General features: G+C 49.0%; 2 protein-coding genes across 2 annotated transcripts in view; one reads left to right on the top strand and one right to left on the bottom strand.

The window, feature by feature from the left end:
- The first annotated feature begins 589 nt into the window (after positions 1 to 589).
- On the top strand, positions 590 to 1,320 carry Gtsf1l (gametocyte specific factor 1 like). Its single transcript, XM_013150439.3, has one exon. The coding sequence runs from the start codon at positions 835 to 837 to the stop codon at positions 1,279 to 1,281; it is 447 nt and encodes a 148-aa protein (XP_013005893.1). The 5' UTR covers positions 590 to 834; the 3' UTR covers positions 1,282 to 1,320.
- Positions 1,321 to 8,500: 7,180 nt separating this feature from the next.
- The window catches only part of Mybl2 (MYB proto-oncogene like 2), a 37,994-nt gene continuing 24,082 nt past the window's right edge, over positions 8,501 to 22,412 (bottom strand). Inside the window, exons 7-14 of the mRNA XM_003467665.3 lie at positions 18,108 to 18,392; positions 16,751 to 17,164; positions 14,716 to 14,855; positions 13,153 to 13,252; positions 11,997 to 12,110; positions 10,751 to 10,855; positions 9,584 to 9,733; positions 8,501 to 9,027 (exon numbers count right to left, since the gene is read on the bottom strand). Of these exons, the coding sequence (XP_003467713.1) occupies positions 8,899 to 9,027; positions 9,584 to 9,733; positions 10,751 to 10,855; positions 11,997 to 12,110; positions 13,153 to 13,252; positions 14,716 to 14,855; positions 16,751 to 17,164; positions 18,108 to 18,392 (1,437 nt within the window). The 3' untranslated portion in view covers positions 8,501 to 8,898. The remainder of the gene's footprint in view (positions 9,028 to 9,583; positions 9,734 to 10,750; positions 10,856 to 11,996; positions 12,111 to 13,152; positions 13,253 to 14,715; positions 14,856 to 16,750; positions 17,165 to 18,107; positions 18,393 to 22,412) is intronic.

Genomic DNA, 22,412 nt, shown 5'->3' on the forward strand with positions numbered 1-22,412 from the left:
AAATAAATGTTCACATTATGACAACAGCATTAACACCTGGTGAGAATTTTCTAATTAAATTTAAAATACAGAAAGACCTAGGGGTGAAATGAAAGAAATGCCCACATTACCCAGAAAGTAGATAAAATATTAACACTAAACTTTGATATATTATCTATGAATGTTTTAATCTACAATCATTAAACCACATGAAATTGTGCAAAGTAGTAGAGGGAAATAAAGCAATGCTTTAAAACTATCTTTTCTAAAATAAGACAAGCAACCTGGGAATGTACGTTGGTGCCAGAGTTTGCCAACCATCCACAAAGCCCTGGGTTTGGTTCTCAACACCACCAAAAATAAGGCAAGAAAGGGGGAATAAAATCAGCCAAAGAACAGCACACAAAAAAGATGTAAGTTTTATTATACTAATACAGTCAGCTAGAAGACGGAATTGACAACATAGATGCCATGAATATTTTAAATAGCATCTTTCCCCAAAGCCCCTCGCTCCGCTCACACACAAGACAGGAGCAAGGGCCTTTACTTGGTGATGCAAGCAGCCCATTGTGACCACGACTGTTTGCTGACATCACAGTGTATCCTTTCCCTCAGAGCCAAGGGCGCCACATACCTTTCCACCTCCCAGCGTGGCTGCTGTGGGGTTTTGCTCTTCCGCCTGGTGCACGATTTGCTAACTTTGTCCTCCCGTAGGTGTCTCAGACACAGAGCCAGCAGAGTTCCAAGGACACCACTGGGTAGAGAACAGCTCCATCTTCTTACAAAAACGCTCTACTGAGAGCTACGTTTTCTTTAGACTCTGGGCACTGGGATCCTCAATTTCAAGGACTTCTCATGGAGCCAGAGGTCTTAGAAATTTGTCCTTACAACCCTCACCACCGAATTCCACTCAGCAGATTCCAGTACCACCTGGCATCGTGCAAGAGAAAAAACCCCACGAAAGCCAAGAAAATGGCCAGCTGCAAATACAATGCCTGCCACGTCGTCCCCATCAAAAAGCTGGAGGAACACGAGGCTGCCTGTGCCAACAGAAGCCCCGTGGAGGAAGAGGGCAGCACAAACCCACTGGTGACGCTTCTCAGTTCAGAGCAGAAAGCTGAAGCCCTGTGGGTCACCTCCTCCCCTCCCACCTCTGATATCTGGAATGCTGATGACGCTGATAGCCACCCTAAGTTTGTCCTTAAGACTTTTGTTCCCCAAAAGCTTGTTTGTGAAAGTGACGCAGGAGAGTCAGAGAGAAAGGAGAACAACCTCCAGAAGATCTTCAGACCAGGAAAGTAAACCACCAGCAGGAAGGAGTCTCACAAAGCCACAGAGAGATATGCTGCACATCAAAATAAAAGGCATATGAAGTCAGCTACCCAGGTGCCTTTCTCTCCCATCACCTAGTAGAATGGTAGACATCAAAAACTTACAAGTAGCCCCAGCCTCCACGGAGGGCAGCTTGACAATAGTTATACGTAAGCTTTCAGTGAGCAATGCCACTTCTAGGACTGTATCCTATAAATATACACATGCAGAAAATAAGGTAAGTATAAAGGTCTGATCCAGATATCCACTCAGAGGGCCTACGTGAATTGTGGAGCAGCTTTACAAGGAAAGGACATAACCTTTAACCTGGAGGCCGGCAAACCTGTTCTACAAAGGAGCAGACAGTAAGGACTTCAGGCTTTGCCAGTCACTGTCACTGTGTGACTCCTCAGCTCTGTAGCAGGAAAGCAGTCAGATAACACGTAAACGACAGAATGTAGCTTCCAGCGAGACTAGGCACAGAAACAGGTGGCAGGCTGGATTTGGCAGGTAAGTGGGATGGACAGCTTGCCACCGTTTAACTGATAAAGCCAAGTCTAGAGCAGTCCCCTGAATAGCCACCATTCCTACAGGGTTCAGGGAGAAGACATGAATATGTATCTCTGCACATGCTATGATTTGCATGCTATTGCATTCCTGGGATACACCAGAACAGCTCTGCCCACTATGCCTTGTCTGTTTGTCATCTGATCCTTACAAGGAGTGCTCTGACCTCTTCCTAGAAACTGCCACAGCTGCCATTAGGGAGGACACTGAGGTAACTGTGGGACAGGAAAGAGACCTTGACCTTTACATGGAAACATATGCAAATGTGTTAATCTGGTCATGAAATCAAAGAAGCATATTCTTAAAAATAACAGATGGAAGACTTAAGTCCTCCCTAAGATTTTCAGCAAAACAATCTTTAAATGCTAAAGATATTTATAATTTTGCCACCATCCCACCCTTGTCCCTTCAACTGCTTTAATAAAGTTAATGCTGGGGGAGAGGGGGGCTATGTATAGACCGTAGGACTTCCTTAACTTAAAACTGGAGAACTGTATACAGGAAGCAAGGGAAATCAAGGCATCCGGAAGGTATACATCTGTCAACTGTAAGCTAGCAAGACCAGGAAAAGGAGAAATTCATCAGTTTGGGCTATGAACAAAACAAACTGGTCATTTAATCACTTTTGAAGATTGATGAACAGATTTTATTATTCCTTCTTTTTTTTTTTTTGGACTTTTTCATTTTTATCGGTACCGGGGATTGAACTCACGACTGCCTGCTTCCAAGGCAGGTGCTTATGCCGCTGAGCTAAATCCCTAGCCCCTTTTATTATTCCTTCTACTTGTATGTAAGTTTTTCTTTTACTATTCTGTATACATTTATTTATTTATGTAGGTGCTGAGAATTGAACCACACACTTTACTCCCCAACCCGCTACTTTTACATATATTTGAAGTTTCAAATATATATAAATGCAATGTAGTATCTTGGAGTGGATGCTGGCACAGAAAAAGATGTGAGTGGAAAAACTGTTGAAATACAAATAAAGTCTGGAATTTTATTGTACTCGTGTTATTTTCCTAGTTTTGCTAAGTGTACAATCACTTGTAAGATGTGAATGTTAGAAGCTGGGTAAAGCATCTATGGTACTCTTGCACCTTTGCAAACTTCCTGTATATCTAAAGTGACTGTACAACCAGGCACGGTGGTGTACACTGTAATCCCAGCACCTGGGAGGCAGTCAGGAGGATGACAAGTTAGAGCATGCCCAATCAGTGACTTAGCAAGACCCTGCCGTGAAATCAAAAACTGAAAAATAAAAAGGGGCTAGAGATGCACCTCAATGTGAAGGCCCTGGGTTCAATCAATAGCATACATATACCTGCACACAGACACACCCCCAAAATACACTTCTCACTGGCCATGATGGCACCTGTGGTCTTAGCAATTCAGGAAGCTCCAGACAGAAAAGTCACTTAAAGCCCACAAGTCTCAGTCTAGCTGCGGCAACACAGCAAGACCTCACCTTCTAGATCAAAACAAAACAGGCAAGGAAGGGTACTGTTCAGGACAGTAACAAGTATGTACAATAAAAAAAAATGTACAATAAAAATTTTAAATAGTTTCTAAGACAAAACATTTTATATTTTCTAAACTAGGCAAAAGAGATCACATCCCAGAAAACCTTTATAAATTCAACAAAAAGGGAATAAAAAGCAAGTACCAAATTAAATACTAGAAATAAATCCAAATATATGATACAATGGAACAAGACTTGTCTACTTAAAAACCATTCTATTTAACTCATGAAATAGATGTCCCTTCCGGCCCATAAAAGCCAACACCTTTGAGTCAGAGGTAAATACTGTGTGCCACCACTGACATCTCCCATGCACACAACAGACATAATTAGTTGATCATCGCTCTTTCTGAGTCTGGATAATACCTTAAGAATCCTCAATATGAGGCTATTGCTACAGGGTGATAGAAATCAGACTGACAGTGCTCCCTGTTGCTATGGGTTGGTTCTCCTAGGCTCACTGTCACCCAATAGGCCTGAGGCTGCCTTGGTACCTGAGTCACAAAGGGGTGACTGGGGAAGGGCAGGCTTGCCAAGGTCATGGTGAGAATTAACAGCAGGAGAAGGCTCGTGGAAAACTTGCATCCTGGGCTAAAAGAAACACAGAGCCAGAGGAGTTGCAGGGGACATGTGTCTTGCTGTTATTAAGTCCTGGTTGCAACGCTGGGGGAGAGATGGACAAGTATGTTTATTTCCAACATACAGCTTAAAAAGTAAGTTCTGTGCTAGGGGTTTAGCTCAGTGGTACAAATGCCTGCCTGGTAAGCGCAAGGTCGAGAGTTCCACCCCTGGTACAAAAAAAAAAAAAAAGAAATGAGGTCCAAGGGCTGGGGGTTTAACTCAGCAGCGTGGTACCTGCCTGGCAAGCACAAGGTCCTGAGTTCAATGCCCGATAACCCCCTCAAAACAAAGTCCCAGCAATGAAATAACTTTCCATGGTAGACCAAGTTGGCAAATGGTAAATAGCCTAATGGAACCGTACCTGACAATTCACTCCAAGACACGTAAAAACCAAAAATGTGTACAAGAGCTCACTAAAGTATGAAGACAAGATGCACAAGAGGGCACTATTGATAACAGCTGACTAGCAACTGTCCAAACATCCTGTGGGAAGATGGGTAATTGTGGGAAAGTCACACAGGAGAGTTCTAGACAATTTTGATGGATATAAAGAGTAGATTTAGACCGAGTGTGGTGGCACATGGCTGTAATCCCAGCACTGAATCACAGGAGGCTGAAACAGGAGGACTAATGAGTTCGAGGCCAGTTTGAGCTACAAAGTGGGCTCAAGGCTAGCCTGAACTGCATAGTGAGAGCCTGTTTCAAAGACAAAAAATAGATTTGAAGAGTATTTTGGCATGTTGTTATCACAAAAACACAAAATAGGCATGTAGAGACATGCAGCTAGTAACAGTCCAGGTCTGTGGGGTCCCAGGTCAGAGGTGTCATCAGGGCTGCCAGAAGTCCCTGCTTTTCCAGCTGCCTCCAACCCAGAGACCAAGCAAGACAGCATCGCCATGAGGGCTTTGGATTCCAGAATTATTCTCCCACTGGTTTCCAGGAAGCTCTGGGAACCTCAGGCCCCCTAAACTACTCTACCACGTGGTCAAGCCCAGGATGTCATTCATTTTCCTGCAGGGTTTTTCACAGTCATAATCTAGGTGTGCATCAGCTGCTTATTGCCTCAATAATGTTAAGTAACAAAACTGCCTCAACATCCAGACTTTAAAGCACTCTTATTCTGTGTCATTCGGAGTCTGGCCTAATTAGGTCCACTAAAAAAAAACAAAAAACAAACAAAAAAATAAACCATGACTCAGCAAGGAGGCATACACCGGCATTCCTAGTTACTCAGGAGGCTGAGCCAGAAGAATCAGAAGTTCATTATGGCCAACCTAGGCAACGTCACAAGACCTTATATCAAAAATTAAAAGGACTGGGAAGAAGATCCCCACAGTGGGACATACCTGTAAATGTCCTTGCTAAGGCAAGAGGCCTGTGAGTTCAAGGAGCAGCCTGGACTACATAGTGAGACCCGTTTCTCTCAAGGGTGGGGAAATGATCCAGTGCAGTGGTTCTGCACTCACGTAGGGCACTGACTTCAATCTCTAGTCCCACAAAACAACAACAAACTTGGATGTTGACTCTTTGTACAACAGGATGGACAAATGACCTAAACGACCAAAAATGTGACATGGTCTTCACCATCTGCACACTACATCCTTTTCAGATGCATAAAAATCATTTCAAAAATTTATTACATGCTTGACCATGAATTAATTTCAACAAATTTCAAAGATTGGAACCCACATAGCCTATGTTCCCTGATCACAATGGAATTGTTAGAAATCATCAAAAAATTACAAAGCCTTCCCCACCCCTCTGGATCTAACCGCCTTTGGGTGTTCTCTGTCCCACTGCTCCATGGCAGGACGTGACACTTTCTGAGCACCTGTGTGCCAGGCCTGGCTACTGCTGAGCAGAGCGCAGACACTCGGGGAAAGGACAGAGGTTGTCCCTTCAACTCAGGTGCCTCAGACTCTGTCTCTGTCTTTGCCAACCATTAGTGTGACTCTTACCTAGAGCTGGGCACAGTGATGCACTCCTGCAGGATCAAAATTTGAGATCAGGCTGGGCTTCAAAGTGAGACCTTATCTCAAAAAAACAAGCAAAAACCAAAAAAACCCAACAACAACAAAAACTCCCACATTACTTTCAACTCAACTCAATTCCTAAAGTTAGCCCCAGTTAATATATACCCAAAACATTCTGAAGCCTGATCAGGGATGGGGGGGATCATTAATCACAATTAACTTAAAGTTTGATTGCCAGGTCAGTGGTACTCAGCTTTAATAGTTTTCAACCATACCTGGCCAGAGGTAGAAACATAAAATGCATTCTAGAGATGGTTAAGTCACTGTTGTCACTAAATCAAAACCTCAGGGACCCTCTAGAAAGAACAACCACTAGCTGACTCACACTGAGGGATGCCGAGATAGCAGCTCATGCAGAGCCTGGCTGATGGACAACAGGCAGACTCCTGGCCGACACCACCTACCCCAGAACACTGATTACTGCACACCCCAGCTTCCTGGTCACCCCTGCTCTGCATAGTACAAGGAAGAGAGCTTTTTCTCTGGATAAAGAATCACTTCTGAGGGGGAGGGGAAGCAGAAGGGGAACTAGGTAGAATAAAGATCTGCCACACACAGTAACCTAATAACCTCGATGAATGTAAACACCATATGCCATAAACATGAGGCAAGATTCATAACATCAATAACGAAAATCAGAGGAAAGGGGGGATGGGGAAGGAAATTTAAAAAAGGAAGCAGACTGTACTACGTACATGTACCCTCTTCCCAAGATAACTATAAAATGCATGCATTGCAAACAGACTAACAGTGATAAGAAAAAAAATTACTCCCTTCACAACTGCTGTCCGACAATGGACCTGATGCACTGTAACTGAAGCCCCTCTCCATCAGTGAAGGTTGTAAAGCAAAGGCCACAAAACTGCTTGATTGGGATACCGAACAGGGAGGCGGAAAGTCAGAAAAAAGCTTCAAAGACCTGTGAGCTTCAAGGGTCTTCTTTGGCCTGATTTACCTACTGCTGCAAACTCGCCAGCGGCCACCAGGTGGCAACAGAGGGTCACCATCAAGGCAAAGCCTTCATCAGCCCGAATACAGCAAGTCCCCCAAACACCAGAAACAATCACAACAGCAACTATGGGCAACCTGCTCAGACCTCTTCTGTCTCTCTCTCAGACAGAAGCTTTCTTTCTCTCAATAAATATTTTTGCTCTTAACAAAATAAACAAACTGTGTGACTGTCACAGGGTCTGTCAATCTCACCTTTGAGTTCCAAAGGGATTAAATAAGTTCTTCAGACATAGCTTTACCTCCAGGTTCACAGCGGCATGATTCACATTAGTGAAAAGGCCCACTGAAAGACCAAAGGGTAAACAAAATGCGGTATCATCTGCCTAACTCAACTGCAGCCTCAAAGGAAACTCACAGGCCACAGCAGAGATGAACCAGAGAACACTGCCAAGCAAAGAAAGTCTACACAGGATGACAAACACTCCAGGAATCGACCAGGAGGAGGTCCCGAGACAGGAACGGTGGCTGCCAGGGCTGGAGAGGAAGATGGAGATGCAGTGGCATCTCACTGTACCCGAAGGCAAGAAAAGTTCTGGAGACTGGCTGCAGTTCCCGCTCCTGTCAGACGTCCCCCAAAGCCTCACGCGGTAATGTGAGCTAGGACTGACTGCTAATGCCCCAAGGGCGGGCAGCCTGGATAAAACACGATTTGTTTCGTCACTATTTTGCTGCCTTCTGCCCACTACGGACTGCTTCTCCTTGGCAGAGCCCCTCCGCCGTGACATCCTGCCTTGGAGCCAGACAAGAATGAACGGAAACCTCTAGGAACTGTGAGCCACAATAAACCTTTCCTCCTCCAACTTTGGGTGTCAGGTTATTTTCTCTCGGCAACAAGTAACTAAAATGTACAACAAAGAATGTAGCAAAAGGCCAGGCCTGCCGGCACTTGGGAGGCTGAGGAAGGAGGACTGCTCCGAGTTTGAGGCCAGCCTGCGCTGCAAAGGGAGTTCGAGGCCAGCCTGATCTAGACAGTTGCAGGCTTGGTAACTCACCTTCTGCGAATCTCACTGATTCTGATCCGAATCAAGTACAACGCTGAGTCCACTGGCCTGACCAAAGCTGGTGACAGCCCAGCCTATAAGAGCTGCCACCTCAGGAACTTCAGGTCACTAAGCTGCTCAGCCTCCTGCCACCTGAGGCCAGATCCCCGCCCAGCAGCTTGTCCTCCTTAGTACAAGACTCCCCTGGAGGCTGGGTCAGCTTAAGACAGTGGCTCGGTGATCCAGGTAAGCCATCCATGGCTAGAGGCAAGCAAGGCCCTGCATAACGTACCTCTTCTACCGCCAGTCTCTAGCACCCACCCGCCCCAAGGTCGGCCAAGAGTCGCGGGAGCTTTGCCAAGATGCTCGCTGCAGGCAGAGCCAAGAGAAAGACCTCCCTCTTCCTGGGCAGCCGAGGCCTCGCTGTGCAGGCAAGGCTGCACTCAGATGAGGGCCCGGAGAAAGAGTTCAGAGTGTAAAAGGAGAAATGCAATTTATTATTTCAAGAGAATATACCAACAGAGGCTGAGGAAAGAAAGCACCCCAGCCGTGGCCCCTGTCCTAAGCAGGGGTCTGAGATGAGGCTGACCCTGCCCAGAGCTTGGGAGACACTACTGGGGCTCCCTGTGGCCCTGGGGAGGGACAGGCAGGCCTAGCAGTAGGACTTTGTTCTGTTAGCACCAGGAGCCGCCAGCAGCTAGACTTGGCAACAGGACAGTGCTGGCCCTCCTGTGCCTCCTGAGAATGAGGAGGGGCCAGTGGCAGAAGGCTCCCTGCAAGTGGTCGCCTGCGTGTGGCTCCACATTCAGACCCCCACTCCTCCACCCCGAGCCCCTGTAAACATGAGAATGATGTGTGCCCTCCTCCGAGCCGCTCAGGACAAGATGAGGGTCCGAGACGTGTGGCTGGGCTTTAAGCGGCCCAGGAGCTGCCGGGCTTTCTCCTGCATGAAGAGCTGGTCCTTGGTCCCCCCACAGGCCACCGTCTTCCAAGCACTGGTCATCTGCGAGGAGGCAAGAGGGTTATCACACAGGTGGGACAGCATGCTCTCAGAAATCCCGGTGGTCCTAGCCAGGCAAGAGTAGAGGGCATTTCTATGATCCTCCTCCTAGAAGCCACAAGCTGTCCTGTGCTCTCTCCAGCGTCCTGGAGGGCCCCAGGGAAGCCAGTCACTGTGTTTGGCCTTCCTTAAACATAAAGCAGAAGGAGATGGCACTTGCTGCCCTCATGAGAAGCCACAGCCATGCAGACTGGTGAGGACACTGAGATGTAAGCAGCCCAACGCCAGGCCTGCTCAGGGCAAGGCTGTGTACTAAGCTGAACACAGATAATGACTTAGTAACAGGCAAGACCCAAGCCACAGAGGGAGCTGTAGGCAGAGGTGTCTCTCCAGAGCAGGGTCAGGGAGGGCTTCACCAAGGACTAAAGACAGAAGCATAAGCTAATCAGACCAACACAGCCACAGGAAGGCAGCAAAGCAGCTCACAGGCAGAGGCCTGGCCTGTGCAAAGGCCCTGAGGTGAGAAGCAAAGCAGAGAAGGATTATAAGGAGAACTCACAGGGGCGGGGGCTGGAAAGTGGCTGCGGGACTTCTGGGCTGGCGCAGCCTTCTCAGGCTTGGCCTGTAGGAACCCCTGGTTGAGCAGGCTATTGTCCTCTTTGATACTTGGCAAGTTGAGGCTAGAGGAGCCAGATGGGACATTTGGTGGCTGAAATCAAAACCAAGTCAGTTACTATTTTGCCACAAGACCTAGGGAAAAAAAATAAAAATGAAGCCAGTCAATCCCCACAGGACCACTTCCAGCTGTTGAGATTCTGAACAGGAGACTAACTTCTGGTTTCCTTTCTCAGACAGTTTAAATGAACATTTAAAGGATTAGGCAACTATCTGTGAAATGCTCGTTTCAAAGCTGTGTGTTAGCTTGTGTTTGCTCAGCAATGCTGGCTTCTCTCACAGGAAGCCTCGGAGGTCTCGAGGTCTCTGGGTCCCAGAAACATCCTCAAACACCAAACAGCTGCAAAACTGCCTGACTGGTGAATCAACAGTGGAGCATTCCCACCCAGCCGGCAACTCTGCTTGGCAGTTCACCAAGTCTCCAGTCTGATGGGGACCCCTGGGCATGGTGATGTTTCTCCACCTGGTCCATGAGGGCAAGTTTTACTTGCAACGCCTGGTCAGGTGGTTCCTAATCTGTTTGTGACCCCAACACTCCTCTCACTGCCTCCTTCCTGGACACCAGGGAGAGCCAGCTCACCCTAGCACCTGTCAGCTCCAAGGGATCAGCACCACAGCATGGTCTGGGGGCCCTGACCTACCTGGGGTCAGCTTGACAGCCACACCTGACAGCAAGGACACTGGCTGGGAGCTGGACAGCACCCGCCCCCTTCACCAGCCCCAACCTAGGCTCTGGACACCCAGCCACCTGGCTGTGCTTTGAGAACCTCATCAATCCCTACGGAGCCACAGAACATAAGGCAGAGTGCTGAGGATTCAGAGCCAAGATTTGAAACCACATCTCCTAGCAGCTCGATTCCTGTAAATAAAACCCACATGAGTGAGGCCCTCCTGCTGGCCTGGCCTGGCCATCCCACAGGCCCCTCTACTGTGAGATCAGGTCTCCACAACTCCAGGGACTCAAAGTAGGTGGCTTCCAGGGAGACCATACTCCCCAGGCAGGAGAGTCCCCTGCAGGTCTGGGGCAGGGTGCTCACAGCAGGCCCCTCACCAAAGACAGAGACTTGGGCAGTGTGGACATCATCAGCTTCACATCCTCATCCATGATGTCAAGAGCCAGAGACTTCCGGACTTTCTTGATGGGGCTCCGCCGCAGCTGCAAGGGGGGAGTGGGGAGATGGTAGAGGGGCATCAGAGACTCCTGTGGTCAGGGCCTTGGTAACCATAACGCAGAGCCAAGCCCTGCAGCAGCAAAACTTCAAGCAAGGTGTAGCTGGTAGAGATTTGGTGTTGGTGAGATGGGGGGCTAGGTGACCCCAGGGCCATTATACTTTGTGCCCAGGGTAGGTCCTGTCCTGCTGGACACTGTAGCAGCAAGCAGGATACAACACAAATGTCCACCCACCAAGAAACCTACTTTTTAACCCTGAATGGACCAGACACAGCTTCCAAGTTTCTACCACAGCAAGTATGCACCTAAACATGACCTGGTAGAGAACCACTCAGGGGCACCTACAGCACTCATCCCAGACGTGTAGCATTCAAGGACAAAGCAAAGCTCACGGACACGCCCTTGGTGCACCCCGACAAAGGAGCCCCAACTCTAGCCCCGCACTTCCCGCAAACAAGTCAGGGTCTGTCTGCTCCACACCAAGAAGCTGTGGGATGGCGCCCACCATTAACCCAGCAGATATGGCAGTGGCCTGAGAACACTGAGGAGAGGCCAGGGAGGGCCCTGCAGGCCCCCAGCCGGGTTCCCTCGCCTACACAGAGAGGATGCCACTCCAGCCGCACTGCCCACCTCCCCACCCGCCTTGTCTCCTCACCTTTCCCTAGAGAACAGCCTGGGAACACAAGAGACAACAGGAGACACGAAGTGGCTAGCATAGCCAGAGGCAGTGCGGCCAGAGGGAGGCTCTCTGGAGTTTGGCACCTGTGCCAGGCTGGGGACAGTGCCTTTCCTGCCCCTCTCGCACAGGGGTTTGCCGACTCCACCTCACCAGAGCAGACACCTTCATATCCTCCTTATGGGGCCCACACCCCCAGCCAGGCACTCTTGCCGGGCCAATTCTTCCGACCCCCGCACCTCCATCTAAAGGGAGCCCTTGTAACCTGTGTGCCTTTCAGACTGAGCGGTGTCTGTCTCTACGAAGCCTCTGGTCCTCACAGCTACCCCACCCTACCCAGGCCTACTTTAGAAGGGTGCAGTGGTACAGTGGTGGAGGGCCCCCTGGTCAGTTCCACTGGTGAGGCATGTCCCTCCCCCAGTGCTTCATCCTCCAGGGCCCGTCACTCACCGAAGGCTTCCTTGTCTGCTTCTCAGGCCGCCCTTCATCCTCAACGATGAGCTCAATGCCGGCCTCAGATCGCAGCACTTCCTTCAAGTCCTCCTCCAGGTGTGGGGTCTGGGGCTGTGGGCAGGGCAGAGGCAGCCCACCTGAGGTCTCACCCTTGGGCTGGGACAAGACTGCTCACAGGGACAGCAGGACACACCGGCCACCATTGGAGAGTACTGGGCAAGTTAGAAAGGATGCTGACCTGACATGCACCATTCCCAACCCAAGATCAGTGAAGACCTTGACCTCAGGGGCCTGCACGGCTAAGAGCTGCTCCACACCCCACGCTAACCTCACGCAGCCTATGCAGTAAGTGTCATCTTCACAGGGTGGAGACACAGGCGCGGAGACCAAGAGCCTGTCCTGGGCTACCAGTTGCTGGTTCAGTCAAAGCCCGGGCACCCTTAGCCCTTTGTGCCATATTAATACTAGACACTGGCACCATTTCCCTGGTCCAGGCCTGTGGGTTCCAAGTAAGCTCTCCAGTCTCCAGGGGAGAGACCAAGCAAAGAGGCAGTTCCCAGGAGTGCTCCTCTACCCATTTGCCACTACACACTGGTCTCAAAAAGCCCAAGGTGCCAGAAATTTCTTTTTCACGGGGATGGTGTGACTGTGCCATCAACTAGGAGGAGAAGGGGAGAGGGTAGGGTGAGGGAAGATGTGCAGAAGCCTCAACATGGCCAGCCACACAGGGCCCCAGTGACTTCCCGCATGTTGTAAGAGCTGGAAGTTAGTCAAAGGCTCGGGCAGTGGATGCAATTTGTCACTCTGCAGATGCAGACCCAGGACCCGAGGCTTCCTTCACACTCCCAGCACTGGCTTTTCTTCCTAACTGTAGCACATGCCAAAAGCAGCTCGTCATTTGCACAGCATATGTTTAATGTTGGCCTCCACCTTCCTACGTGCTAAGTTTCACTCGGATACTGCTGCGCCTCCAGCAGCGGATGCCAGCTGGCATCTTCCTGGCACACTGATGGCACTCAGGAAACGTTGATGAGATGACAAGAACAGCTCGAGCAGCTCCATTAATAAAAACCTGCACTTCCTTGGAAGAACCCAGCAATCTCAGAGGAAAAGGGCACTATGAACCCAGCATGCACAGACCCGTGGGACATACCAGGGGCTTCAGTGGCCCGTACTTCTCCAAGGCATTCTTGAATGGGGTTGGTGTGTGGGGAGTGTTGTCCATGGAGTACTTCTGCTCCGGGGTTACGAACCTGCCAGGTCAGAGGAGGTGGCTCAGCGACAGGGCAGGGCAGCTCCCAAGACAGGCACCCTGCCATCGCTAGCTATCTGGGCCAGGTCAGGCACCTGGAGGAAAGGCTGTCCTCAGAAACAAGACAGGAAAGAGTTTAAGCGGGGCAGGAGACAAGGATGCAGTCCAGATCAGACTTTCCAGAAAAAAAAAAGGCAGTCTTAAAACCACACTCTAGCACAGAGAGAGATGACAGAGAACCCAGGAAGGCTGCCTTCCTGCGCGGCCTCTCCGGGGTACAGGTGAGCTCAGGTACACAATGCTAAGGCTGGCATCTCTCCAGCCTCACACCCTCAGCGAGAACAGAAATGTGGAGGAAAGGCACCAGCACTGAGAAACCTAGCAACAACCCACCCAGAAGCAAAACCACTAAGACTATCTCAGATGCGGGCCCCGTATGTGCTCTCTGTGACAGAGAGGCCCACAAAGGAGGGAGAGAGGACAGCAGAAGAGGCACCTCACACCCCAGACCACCAGGACTGAGTGCCAGGGCAGGTGTGCTGGTAGGTTCCAGACTCCCCACAAATGACCCCTTGAGCAAGCACTATTTGGCCTTGGTCACCTGGCCCCACAGACTCTCAAGATATAACTGAGACAGTCAAGAGGAACATGCCATACTAGAACCACGGGGGCAGAGGCCACTTCCCGGATGCAGAGGCCTGTGCATGGCGTTCCACTGGGAGATAAAAAGCTAGAACAAGGGCAGCCCATTCTTCTCTTCCTTCCTTAGGACAGAGAGATTAAATAGAGACCCACACAATCTTTCCCCCTCCATTATCTCCCACATGCATACAAAGATAACCTTTTACTCTCTAGAAGGAACCATAAAGACAGATTGTGAACACTTCGCAGCTCAAACTACAGCTCAAAGGGAGAACCTGAGCTAGCATGAAGCAAACCCATGGGCCAAAGAAACATGAGGAAACTCCAGAGCCACCTTGATCCACAGCCATCAGCAAGACGGAGCACACAGACACACACACCCACACCGGGAACCTCTGGAAGCCACTGTGGGAAAACTGAGAAACGCTGCTTAGAGACAAATCCAATGCTGCCAGTCAAGGGCTTAGCAAGCGGGAGGCCATGGAAAGCAGCACTGGATAACCAGGAAACCATCCGCTGGCACCCTTCCAGGTCAGAGAAAGGGCTGAAAATGAGTGGGCATGTGAAGGGAAAAGACGGGTAAAAAAGTTAGGGACCTAGGTACAGTGGCACACGCCTACAACCCCAGCTACTTAGGAGGCGGAGGCAAGATTGCGAGTTTGAGGTTATTCACCAAGTTCAAGGACAGCCTGGAGGACTAGCTAGTAAGACACTGTCCCCCAAAACACCAAAGAAACACACATGTACATATAGCTCAGCAAATCCAAGGGCTGACTAAAAGCCAGTGAACAGGCTGACCAGCGGACAGGCAGGGGCACTCACGCAGCGTGCTTCTGGTGCAGGGGCGTCTTATCCCGGTGCAGGGGCGTGGTGACCACCACCTTTTGGCTGCACACTGGAGTGGATGTCAACGAGGGGCTTTCTAACTCCAGGGTGTCCTGTTTGTTCCAGAAGTTCAGAAACTGCCAGGGAAGAGAGAGACAAGAGATAAGGTGACCTACACGTGGATTATCCAGGCCTTTGGGAGTACAAGCAGAGACTTAGGAGCCCTTCCCCAAGATTCAACTGTCCTGAGGTTCAGTTGCCTCCTACCTGCCAGGCACCAGCAAAGACCAGGACAAATGGACACCAGTCCAACAAGTAAGTCTGTGTAGCCCCTAGATTCGCCATGGCCTTCTCCCTCACTGTTGCCACAGAGTGATAAACAAAGACAGCTGGCTCTGAAAGCATTCCTTTCCCAGGGATGGAAAGCCAGCACCCAGGGTTTGAGGTGACACAATACTTAGGGAACACCTGCCTGCACCATGCTCAGCACCTAACAGAGTATCTCAGCCCCACAAATCCAGAGACACGAGCACTACTGCACTCCCCCGTTACAGGAAAACAGCAGAGATTTAGGTTCTGCACTGGGCACTGGAGGGGAGGCTGAAATCCAGAGACAACCTGCAGTAATATCACTGACCCGCTGTCACCAGCTCAGAGAGCCCTTGTAGCCTCAGGTCCCCACCAGGCAGTGTCTGGCACATGCAGGCCTAGGTTGGCCATAATGAACTTCTGATTCTTCTGGCTCAGCTAACTGTGTAGCTCCAGCCAGCAGCCTGCCCTCAGAGGGCATGATCCTCTCAACCATGATCCTCTCAGATTCCTACTTGGGAGTCACAAACTCCAGTACCTCAGAAAGGTGCTGGGCTGGATTTGGAAATGGGGATAGTTAAAATACTTGATTTAAAATGAAGTCATCAGGGTAGGCCCTACCCAATATGACTGGTGTCCTCCTCAGAAGACAGTAAAATAAGGGAAAGTAGACAGTCGCAAAAGGAGGACCATGAGAAGACAGGATGGGTAAAGGCCATCTACGATCCCAGAAAAGGGGCCTCAGAAGAACCCAAGGCTGCCAAAACCTTGACCTTGGGCTTCCCGCCCCCAGAGGTGTGAGAAAATACACCTCAGTTGTCCAAGCCATCCTGTGGTAACCTGGTTAGGGGCCCAGTAAACAGGGTTCCCTCAGAAATACTGCAGGCCAGACCCGATCCCTCCACAGCAGAGGACCTCAGGCACCACGTCACTGAGGGGCTCGCCTACATCCACAGCCTCTGCCCAGAGTCCCCTACAACTACTGCAAAGGCAGTCACGACCCTCGTTATAACCTAGGCCTCCACCGTCAACCCCACTGCCAGCCCCACTCGCGTCTCCCCTCTACTCTCTCCCCTGCTTCACGTCTCACCTCAGCTCCAAGCCACGGAGCAAATCAGACGCCTCTGCGGAAGCCTGAGCACCCGCCTGGCTCCTTCCTGAGTCTGCCTGCTGCCCCACATGCTTGAGAGAGCTCCTGGAGCAAACCCAGAACCCAGCAACTGACCCAGCGGCTGCTGCCACAACCATGCTTCCCACACTCCAGTCTGTCAACTGTACCACGAGCCTGTCCCCAGCACAGACTACCTATCTAAGGGCAGGGCCACGCCACTGCAGCTCTGCTCAGCCAAAGCTGCTGTGAGCAGGCGATCAAGCCTGGGTTCTTCCAACAAGTGAGACTCAGCGCTCTTGCTTCTGTCCCTGGCCCTCGCCTGCCTGCTGCTGCCTCAGTGTAAGGCGTTCCTCTCCTTCTCCTGGGGCTGAGCTGGGAGCCTCCCTTCACCGCTGCCCACCTCTGTCTAGGTCTTAAGATGGAGTGTAAGCTCCACAAGAGCAGCGCCAGGTCTGGATTTGCTCATCCCTGGTCCCAGCTCTGAGCACAGGCCCGAGCACATAAAAAGTGCTCAATTAATCCTAAATTATGTGTATCACGTGTGTCAGGACCTGGCTAAACACTGGGGTCTGGGGACCAACCACAGGAGTGGCCACACGGAGGCCTCCATACCTGGGAGGGTGAGAAGGGCAGGGTCTTGACAGGCGTGCTCTTGGGGGTGAGGCTGTTACAAGAGTCCAGAAATGACAGGTTGGCACTGTTCTCCGTAACAGGGGACAGGGCCACACGCCGCTTCTTCTGCCGCTTGAGCACAGAGGGCGGTGTGCCAATAGCTGAGCCCCCGACCTCAGTGCTGGGGGAGATAGGGATGAGCTCGCCCCGGCTGCTGCGGCTCAGGTCCGAGATGGTGTGGCCGTCCAGGCGGTACTCGGTCACACTAGGCCCCGAGGAGGCCGGCTGGCGTGCTGGCAGTGCCTGCTGCTGCTGCGAAACCTGGGGCTGCATGGGGCTGCTGGCGATGCTGCCCTCTGCAGAAGGTTCCTCGGGAAGGTCGAACTTACTCAGGTCACACCAGGCATCTGGGTCCTGCCCAGATACAGAGGTTAGGATGTTTCCAGTACCCATGACATCCCACTTTCACACCAAGGAACCTGCTCGAAGCTTCTAGGAACAAACCTAGAGTCACCTCAGTCTTTCCACCTTTATCCTGGAAATTACAGGGCAAGCCCACAGGTTTCTGGAACCGCCTCCACCCTGGCGCTGCAAGGAAGGCACAGATCTAGATCCCAGCAGCAATTTCTGGTGCCTGGGATGTGTCATGGCCTCAGGGTCCATTCCTAAGGGTGGAGACCAGCTCAGGGCAGGGCTGATTTGAGGTTCACATCCCAACCCCTGGAAGGTCCTGGGGATAAAACCTAATGACTCAGAAACATTATCCTACAAGAACTACCTAGAAAGATGCTGCAGGGGATGACAGCAGGTTTCTGCAAGGGCTGTGGCTGCTGCAGACAGGAATCCCGAACAGCTGCTGCTCTGAACCAGGGTGTCGGGGCTGGCGCTGGGCTAAAGAAATGCCACACTATGACTGACTAAGAGGTGCGGCTCCAACTAGCTCTCCAGAAAGGGCTAGTGCAGTAACCAAAGCATGGCCTCAGCCTGCTCACCCTGCATAGCCAAACCCACTGGTCCCTCCAGGATCCAGTCCAATCCCTAGCACTTCTGTGCGCCTCTCCAGGGAATCCAATCAAGTGCACTGCGTTGCCACAAACACTGCTCTCCTGTGCAGCTGCCCTTGCAGTGGCCCGTAAGGCTGGATGTGCTCCACATGCCCTGCTGCTCACCCTGGGAGCTCTCTGAGGGCAAGGACTGCACAGCGGCTCGTCTGTGTCCCAGGCTTTCCCGGGGCTGTATAATCCACAGAGGGTTGGTAAAGTAACAAAATGACAAAGGGAGAGAAAGGATGCAGGTCTGTGAGAGCAACACTCCGGACCGGGGGTGCCCTGTGTCCATTATGAGGTGACCAACTTACCGACTCAATCAAGTCCAGGGCTTCAGAGAAACTGGTGCCCACAGCAGGGATAAGGAGGTTCGCCGCCTCCACCACCCACTTGTAAGGCAGGCTGATATCCGGTGAGGAGCCCTCCTGGTCTTCCTGCTTGGGGAATTCCAATGGCTCTGGTGTGTGCACTGCATCCAGCTCTGCAGGGACAGGATCCTGCTCCTTAGCAGCGGCGGCAGTGGAAGCTTCCTCCTCACTGCCCTCCTCTTCCTTCATGGCAGAGGGCGCCGGAGGCCAGCTGGTCACAAGGTTTCCCTGTTAGACACAAGGGCACACAGTTTGTACATTTTTGCTATAACAATGGTTAAACTAGGGCTGGGGATTTAGCTCAACAGCATAAGCACTTTGCCTGGCAAGCATGAGACCATGAGTTTAATCTCCAGTACAAAAAAAAAAAAAAAACCAGACTACAGTACTTTCCAGCTAATAATGGCCATACTGTACAGTCCAAAATGTATCAGTATCACGAGACAAGAGACAGGATACTAAAGACAGTATCAGATCTGGGCTGGGGGGGGAATATGGTACATGGACTGTGGATGAGACCAAAGTCCAGAATTAAGCCAGATGTGGCAGCGAATGCCTGTAACATCCCAGCACTCAGGAGGCTCTGCTGAGTTTGAGGCCACCCTGAACTGCACAGCAACACTCCGTCTCAAAAAAAGCCCAGAATTAATGCTGAAGTCCCTGAACACTTATACTATGGTTATGTAAGTGAGTAAAATAACCTTATTCTTAGAAAATCCTGCTAAGGTATTCAAGTAGGAAGTTTCTCAGATGGCTCAGATACATAAAAGTAAAACATAGAAAGGGAACAATAAAATAACTGCCAAATTTTAAAAACCAACAAACCCAGTAGAGCATGTATCTTCCTGCAACTTTATCAATCCTTACTATGGATTCTATGACAGAAAAAGAAGAAATAAAGAACAATCCTCTTCAGCTCTGCATGTCAGGTATCTTGTCTCATCAAAGAGAAAAGTAAGACACAACATGAATGAATTGAGTGTATTAACAAAAGAGAAACACACAAGAGCACCATCTGGTTCCAAATGTATACATTCTTGCAAAGACAAGAGATACTACAGAAACAGAAAACAGGCAACTGGTTGCCCAGGAAAGAACAGAAGGGGTGGGTGACCATATGCTACCCACTGGAATTCTGTGTGAGACTGATGAAAATGTTTCGTGTCTTTCTCTCTCCTTTGGTGGACTCAACCTCAGGCCTTACATATGCTAGGCAAGTGTTCTGCTGAGGTAGAACCCAAAAACATACCCTAGTCCTTTTTTACTTTGAGACAAAGTCTTTTAAGTTACCCAGGATGGCCTCAAAGTTACAATCTTTCTGCCTCTGCCTCCTGAATAGCCAAGGTTTTAGGGTTGTGCCACTGGTCAGGGAGAATATTCTGTATTAACTGTAGTAGTGGCTAAGTGACCATGTAATAGACTCAACAGCCTCCCAGTAGTAGAGGATAACTTATACTACATGTAAACTATACCTTTCTACCTATCATAAAGGAAAGAGGATGCCACAAACAAACAGGGAAAAAACAGTTTATACATAATGGAATGATATCCTTCACAAACAGTGGAAATATATTTAACAATCAAGAAAAAAGAAGGCAACCACTTAAGGCAACCACGCCTGCCATCCAAATGCTCTGTGAGGATGAGATAAAAGGATCACAAGTTTGAGCCCAGGTCCAGTAATTTAATGAGACCCTGTCTCAAAATAAAAATATGTGGCTGTAATCCCAGCACATGAGAGGCTGAGGCAGGGAGATTGCCACAAGTTCAAGACCACCCTGGGCTGCACAGTGAGTTCATGGCCAACCTGGACTACACAATGAAATCTTGTCTCAACAAACAAACAAACAAAAAATTTGGGAATATAGCTCAGTAAGAAAACCCTGGGTACAGTTCCCAGCCCTTCCCCCAGCATTCCCTAACCCCACCAAAAAAAAAAAGGCCAGTATGATGGCATATACCTGTAATCACAGCACTGGGGAGGCTGAGACAGAATTGCCAAGAGTGCGAAGCCAACCTGGATTACACAGTGACATCAAGGCCAGCCTGAACTACATAGTGAGACCTTACCTCAAAAACCCAAAAACAAAACAAAAATCATTAAAAAAAGAATCAACACTTTAAAGAAAATTATACTCACTACTCAAATGAAACTCAAAACGTCGCATTGTGTATGTACAAAAAAAAAAAAAAATCACACTGTACATGTTACTAATATATAAAATTTTGCCAATGATAATAAAGCTGAGAAAAAATAAAGATGATCAACTCAAAAGAGTTAAAATTACAATGACAGCATTTGTTGCTCATGAATCTGGCGAAGATGTTTCACACAGCCACGGTCAGCACTCACAGTGCAGGACATGAGCAGCCCTGTTATCATGCTTAGGGAAAAAAAGCGCCCTCGGGCAGCAATTTAGAGATGCTCTGAAAACTTCCTGTGCCCTGGACACAATCCATTACTTGACTTTCCACATCTATAAAACTAACCACACGCACAGGTGAGTACATACAGGAAGACTCTGAACAAGGATGTTTGTTGCAGCATCGAGGAAATGTGACAGATGCTCCATAATCAGAGGAGACTGATTACGACGTGCTCAAGTAAAGTGAAAAAGGCCATTCACAGGCCCGGGAGGAGAACAAGAAGCCAGGCGCCCGCTGTGAGTCAGCGCCATGTGCGGGCCACGGGGAGGATAACCAGATGCCAGCCCCTCCCAGCATGCAGGATGAGTGACAAGAAAAGCAAAGGTCGTCTCCCCCACCTCACCTCTGTAAGCAACTGTCTATAGAGAAACACAGGCTGAGACGAGAGCTATTAAAGTAAAATACAACGTAATACACACTTTGTAGTGTGTAGTGTTTCGTTGACTTCGAAGGCCTAAAGATGGCAGTCTGATCATCTATTTAGGTAACAGTATGCAATGTAGCATCTAGGGGGGATCTCCTTCCTTCTGAGGGTGGTGGCCACTGTTAATTCCCTATTATCTTGTTTTAAAGTCCTATATCATTTTCATTGTTTTATTTGGTTGGGTTTTATTCTGTTTTGTCTTGTTTGATTTATTATACCTAGTGGCATAAGCAGCTATTTTAAAGATATTATCTTGTTTTGAAAACCTGTACTGCACTCATTGTTTTGTTTTTATTGGTTGTTAGACTTCTCTATGTCTGAAGGCAATGGGCAGCTATTTTGAAGAAACTAGAGGCATTATGGTAGCCACTGTTGCTTTCCTATTATCTTGTTATAAAATCCTATGTCACACTGTTTTGTTTTGATTGGTTTTACTGTTTTATTTTGCTTGGTTTTCTTTTCTGTAAAATAAAAATTACAAAAAAAAAAAAAAAGAAAGAAAAGTGAAAAAAACTCTATTACAGAAACAGCTGTGGACTCAGGTGTGCTGGCATACCCTTGTAATTCCAGGACTTGGGGAGGCTGAGACAGGAGGACCTTTATAAGTTTGAGACCAGTCTGGGTTACAAAGTGAGCTTAAGGCCAGCCTAAACTGCACAGTGAGTCTGTCTCAAAAAGCAAAATAAAAAGTTGGAGGATATAACCTTGTTATAAACTTATTAACCCTACTAACAAATGTTGGTAAATATATTCTATAATTTATTATTTTACAGTGACCACATACTACTTTTTGTTTGAGACAGGGTCTAAGTAGCCCAGATTGGCTTTCAACTTGGAATCCTCCTGCCTCAGCCTCCCTAATAGCTGTGACTAAAGGCATGTGCCACTACCTCCACGTGTGCTTTTTCTTTTTTTTTTTTTTTTTTTTTTTCCCCTAGCTTTTTGAGGCAGGGTCTCTATGCAGTTTAGGCTGGCCTTGAGCTCACTTTGTAGCCCAGACTAGTCTCAAACTTGCAACATGTACTACTTTTGAAGCACAGGAAATAATTTCATAATACCAATCACTGATCAGTATATAGGGAAACCTGGGGCAGTCCCATACACACATTAATAGTCATAGCAGGCAATTACCAAAATGTGTTTTGTTTTTTTTTTTTCCTTTTCCCATAATGCGTCTGTCTATCTTTAGGGATTTGTCATAAAATAACAAAAAAACCTTTTGTTTCTAATAGCAAAATCAGAAATGACCTTTATGTTTATTAATAAGGAACTAGTTAAATAAACAGCACAAGAGAATCACTGAACTGATGCTGGTGAGCAATGTGATAAGGCTGGGATCAAACCAGGAACAGGGGATGATGGCGAGCAGTGGGGCAGAGAAAGCAGCCTCTCCGAGA

This window comes from Cavia porcellus, unplaced genomic scaffold (genome assembly GCF_034190915.1).
Source record: "Cavia porcellus strain 051 isolate PalLab524CR breed Dunkin Hartley unplaced genomic scaffold, mCavPor4.1 scaffold_5, whole genome shotgun sequence".
In the NCBI taxonomy this organism is placed as follows: Eukaryota; Metazoa; Chordata; class Mammalia; order Rodentia; family Caviidae; genus Cavia; species Cavia porcellus.

What these genes read in the sequence shown, in the direction of transcription:
- Gtsf1l (XM_013150439.3), top strand. Translation starts at nt 835, where the DNA reads ATGGAGCCAGAGGTCTTAGAAATTTGTCCTTACAACCCTCACCACCGA.